Source organism: Lucilia cuprina, chromosome 4 (genome assembly GCF_022045245.1).
Source record: "Lucilia cuprina isolate Lc7/37 chromosome 4, ASM2204524v1, whole genome shotgun sequence".
Lineage (NCBI taxonomy): Eukaryota > Metazoa > Arthropoda > Insecta > Diptera > Calliphoridae > Lucilia > Lucilia cuprina.
In genome coordinates this window covers 11,365,572-11,371,537 of record NC_060952.1, presented here as the reverse complement: position 1 = coordinate 11,371,537, position 5,966 = coordinate 11,365,572, and the positions used below count along the sequence as shown (strand labels likewise).

At 27.3% G+C, this 5,966-nt stretch overlaps 1 protein-coding gene across 1 annotated transcript in view; it reads left to right on the top strand.

The window, feature by feature from the left end:
- LOC111689560 (extensin) overlaps positions 1-5,966 on the top strand; it is a 24,298-nt gene that overhangs the window by 1,210 nt on the left and 17,122 nt on the right. The window contains exon 2 of the mRNA XM_046948131.1: positions 2,743-2,752. Within this exon, the coding sequence (XP_046804087.1) occupies positions 2,745-2,752 (8 nt within the window). The 5' untranslated portion in view covers positions 2,743-2,744. The remainder of the gene's footprint in view (positions 1-2,742; positions 2,753-5,966) is intronic.

Genomic DNA, 5,966 nt, shown 5'->3' with positions numbered 1-5,966 from the left:
TTTTAACTGCAATGCAAAAGTAAAAAAGAAAAGACAACATTTTTTCTGTGTTAATAATTTATTTTTAAAAGAATTCTCCATAAATTAGTAATTGGTAAACAATTTTTAACAATTTCCCTTTTCATGAAAAGCTTTTAACAATTTTCGAATACTATTTAAAGAATTATAGATAAATTTTAAATTTGTTAAGAATTATTTCATAACAATTTCAGAATTCTCAATAAATATTAATTGTTATAGAATTTATTTATAGTTTCTTCTGATTAAAAAACGCTATAGGCAAATCAGTGTCAAGTAACCGAACTAAAAAAAATAGATTTAAATAAAATTTACACCAAGGTTAGGACTATTGGATTGTAGGCCAGATACAAATTGTCAGCTCTATTGGTGAAGAAGTGTTGGACTTAGAGCTGTTCAAAATGTTACAATATCGATAATGGGTTGTACTTACATAACCACTTGCTTTTCAATGACTACTTAGAATAGTTATAAAAAACTAAACAGTGATGCAATGAGTAAAACTTTTCGCTAACAAACCAAATTGCCTTGTTCGTATTCTCACTGGCTCCTTTTTATGATTAAAAACAGAACAACTTACTAAACAATTTCTTTGTAAAAGAAATTGCAATTACATCTTTAACTCCCTATTTGTAAGCGACCGTAACTCCAATGGCATATAATGAGCTAAAATGCTAATGAAGAAGTAGTGAAAAGAGATTATATGCTTTTTAACTCATTATTTTTAAACCCTTCACCTTCTTAAGAAGGGTATATATAAGTTAGTCATTCCGTTTGTAATTTCTATAATATAATTTTCCGACACTATAAAGTATATATATTCTGGATCCTTATAGATAGCGGAATCGATTAAGCCATGTCCGTCTGTCTGTCTGTTGAAATCAATTTTCTGAAGACTCCAGATATCTTCGAGATCCATATCTTCAATAATTCTGTCAGACATACTTTTGAGAAGTTTTCTATTGAAAATCAGCAAAATCGGTCCATAAATAACCGAGATATGGGTAAAAATCTGAGACTACCTCTGAAAATTTCCTTAACAAATTATAAATAAAAGCAAAAAAACAATAACAAGGAGATAAAGCAGTAAGTAATGTTGGTAATACAGCTCATATTTGTTTGAAGGTGGTAATACAGTTTGTCGGTGGTAGTACAGTACAACGATTAATATTTCTTTCTGCTACAGTTTTTATTTGTTTGTGTGTGACATGTGTGCAGAGATACAAAATAAAAAAAAACTGTTTTTAAAACATACTTAGTGAAGGGTATATAAGATTCGGCACAGCCGAATATAGAAATCTCACTTGTTCAATGTAAGAAAGTTTTTACTGGATATGTTTCCAAAGTATACATTGAGTTTATTATTTCAATTAATAAATTATAGATAATATTAATTTCCATAGAAAAATTTTAATAATTTTTCTCGGTAGAGAGCATCTTCGTTGTAAAGAACTCTCTATTAAGAACAAATTCTAATAGAAATTTATTCTTAATAGAGAAGATTCGATAAAAATTTATTTCAAATCACCGTACCCCAGCATAAGATTATATACTTTGCTTCTGATTATAGACTTTTCAATAATTTAACATTACATTATTATCTGATAATCTCTTTACAAAATTGGAATAAAGAGAATGTTTTATAAAAAATTTTCTCTGTAAATAATTCACAAAAACTTAGGAAATTATTTTTAAAACATTTCTGTTAAATAACAAAATGTAATGACATTAAAATGTTGTATCATGTTACAAAATATTACAAATAAATAATAGTTATATGGAAAAACAAGAATGAACAGACAGCAAGCAATAATTAATAATTTATTTATAAATTAATATAAAAATTTACCAGCCCTTTCACTTTTATTGGCCAATGACTTTAAACAACCGACACACATACATATAAAATAATCAATAAAACTAGTAAAAATATTTAATAATAAATAACTGTAAGTTAATATGTAAGTAGATTACTTTACATATTTATAAATACACATATGTATGTACTGATATTAAGCTAAGTTAATTATTACATTCCATAGTAACAAACCCAGCAAAAACTGCGAAAGTATTTGTAAAAATAAATATTATGAAAATTGCAGCCTGTAGCTTGAGTAAAGAGTTCCATGGACAGCCAGCCGGACGGACGGACAGAGTCGATCGGTACACTTTTAGGTCGGCGTAAGACTAATATTTTTTGTGTTACAAAGATCAGCACAAGCGTAAATACTCCCTTTACTATAGTGTTGTAGGCTATAACAAGTTTTTCTGTATGAAAACCACTATTTGGCGACTAAGTTCCAGACGCAGTTTTGATTCTGTATGAGCATTTCGTTTTGAGTAAAACAAAACAAATAATTAACTAACTGGTCGTAAGTACTTATTTAAGTAGTTATTTGTAAGCGTTTATAAAGTAAATACTTGCCTCCAATGGCATTGTGTGAAAAACTTAATACTTTTCCATGTAAGTTTTTGCCAGGTATAAATAACGTACTCAATGTCATGTAGGAAGAAATGCAATCCAATATACAAATAAATATTTTTTTAAAATTTGCTTTAGTTTAAAGTATATTCAATTACATATGTATTTATTCAGTTTTTTTTAACAATATGATTTAAAAACAAATAAAAAACTATAAACATGAAAGTTATTTTTTTCAAAAGCTAAGAAAAACAATAATAAAGTTTTTATATAAAGAAATAATTAAAAATGCAATAATATGTTAATGTATAAAACATAGATGCAACCAATACAGAAATCATCTCTAGTACCTGTAAACCAATACTTTTCAACTTTTTTAATAAAAATTGTAAACAAGTAGGAAAATAAAACAAAAAAAAAAGACATACAAAGAAACCACAAATGCCAAATGTAAAAGTAATAAAACAAAAATACAGCCAACAATTGATGTGCATTGAAGATGATGAAAAAAATATGTTAAATATATTAGATTTATCTCAAAATTGCAACACGTACAATGTACGTCGTACATATATATCTGTACGACTTTTTTGTTGAATGTCAATAGAAGATAAAGAAGAAAATATAATATAAAAAACCAACAGGAAGAAAATTTTATTTGTTTTGTTTTGATATTGAATATCATTACCATTATCAAATAAAAACTAATTATATTTTTTCATATTTATATGCTTGTCTATAAGGCAGAGTAGCTTAAGTCTACATAATTGTTTCTAAAACTAAAAATAATGAGATAGAGAACTTAAAGTACTTCTCATTTATGTAACTTATTACCCATTGTGCATAGCAAAATTCGTTCCTAATAAAATTTGGTATATTAAATTTTAATATACCAAATTTTATGGACAGACAGACAGACAGACAGATTGACGGTCATAGCTAAATGGACTTTAAAAGCGATTCTGAACAACCAATATATTACATTTCATAAAGAAAAACATTTTGACTTAAATAAAATTTTCTGCAAATTTTTAACGAAAATTAAGTTTTTTTAAATTCTTAATTTTTTTATACCCTACACTACTTTAGTAGGAAGGGTATATTGGGTTTGTGCTGATATTTGTAACGCACAATAATTTTGGTCCTATAACAACCTTTAAGTATACCAATTGGTTCAGAATCATTTTCTGAGTCGATTTAGCTATGTCCTTCCTGTCTGCCCGTTCGTTCGTCCGTCCGTCCGTCCGTCCGTCCATCCAAACCTGTCCATGTAAACCTTCTAACCAATCTACAGATCGCAATTTTGAAGATAATTCAATGAAATTTTGTACATGATATTCTATTGATCCAGGGACGAAGCCTATTGGAAATGGTAAGGATCGGTTCATTATTTCACCTAGACCTCATAAAACTGAACAACCGAATAGGGCTTGTAAACTTTGAAATCAAATTACAGGTCGCAAATTTTGGAAATAATTGAATGATAATTCGGCACATGATCTTTCACGAAGTCAGTTGAAAATGGGTTACATTGGTCCATTATTCACCCAGCCCCTTACAACTGAACCCGACGAATAGGGCTTTTAATTATGTTTAATATATTCGTATCTTGACAAAAAGCTGCAAAACTAAGTTCTATACTAGACTTTATGACTCTCATGCATTTTATAAATATAGGGCCGCATTTGACCCTAGCCCCCTTCAAAATTTGACCATATCGGAATGTCCACAATTTGATTCAACAATAAATGGTTTAAGTATATCTGAGGCAAAGTACAATTCAACTTATATGCTTTATTATGAAAACTAAATCACATTTAATTCGTATACCGATGTAGGGTATTATATAGTCGGCCTCGCCCGACTATAACTTCTTACTTGTTTTATATAAGAAATTTTTTAAAAAAAACTTAAATTGATGAAAATAATTAACAAATTTTAAAAAAAATACGTTTGTTTTAAACAAAATCCGTGGTTTTTAAATTTTTAAAAACATTTATGTTAAAGATTAGAATTTGTAAAACACTACGATATAAAGAAACTAAAAATATTCATTAGTTATGTAAATATTATCTTATTAAAATACTGATTTAAATATACTTATTATTTTAAAAAATGTTCACAGTTGTAATTAATACCTTTAGTCATTATCTATTGTAAATTTATTAAAAAGTTGTAATAAATTGTTTTATTTATAAATAAACATAAAAAAAATTTGTTGCATTATTGATCATTTATTTATATAGTATTAAATTTTTTGTGTCATCATGTCATGATATAAGTTTTAATTTTCTTTATTAACTGCAATGAAATTCCCAATTCATAAATATTCACATAATGATTTTGCAAACAATAAATAACAATAATACATAAATTACAGAGAGTTATATAAAAATTAAATTTAATGAAACTTAAAAAAATATAATAAAATAACAATAGAACTATGTATATGATGGAGTAGGTGAAACGGGGTACTTCATATAACAGGCTTAATGCTTGACCTTTATTTGAAATAGTCAAGGTCAAGGTTATCTGTATACATATACATACAAACATATCTTCATTATATCAAAACTATACTTTTATTCTTATAAATAGGGGTTCCCATACTACTACGTCTGCTTTAATGTCCATAATTAATTGTTATATTTTATTTTCTAATTTTCGACAACCGTTCTTAAGCATTAAACCCCCTGAACTAATTGAAATAATGAATATATATAATCAATTATTCAATTGATCAATTAGTGGAAACCATATTTTTTTCTGCTAATCATTTAGGTATTTCAAACTGCTCACTGTAAACAAAAACAACAGCAGACGATAGCATGAAAACAAAAATCTAACAAATCTTAAATGATTTGAAATGAAACCGCAAACAAACATTTAAAACATGTTCGAATTATTAGACTTTGACTGTTGGTAGTGACGGCCTGTCGTTACCTCTAGCCCACCAATAATACAGCAGATAGAAAAAATTACGAAAAATAATTCAATTTTTGTTTTTGGTTGGTTTTTTTTTTTTTGCTTAGTTTTAATGAAAATTCACATGGAAACCTTTCACTTCTATGGATTTAAGCTTGTTACTTTGGTTCGTAGTTTTATTTTTTTTTTTTTTGTGAAATATATTTTGAAGTCTGTTATAGATGTCTGTTATACAAACTGCTACTGTAACGTTGTGTTTGTACGATATAGTCGATAAATCTATCATGGACATTATTATTGGTAACCAGGCGACACATGTTGTAGCCTTGATGATATTGGTGGTATTTTTCTGTATTTTAAGCATTTTGTATAATGCGGATGAAAAACACCAAAAAAAACATACAAACAAGCAAATAAACTAAAATCTCCAAAGAACTAGCAACTGAAATTCAATCTGGAAAAATATATTTACAAAAGTATAGAGTTAATATCAGGGATGGGAAATTTAATGCCACAGTACCTCATGACATATTTGTCCAATTTACATTTAGTGGAATTACAAAGGCGGAATTCTTATAAAAATTTTGCATTAAGCACTCAT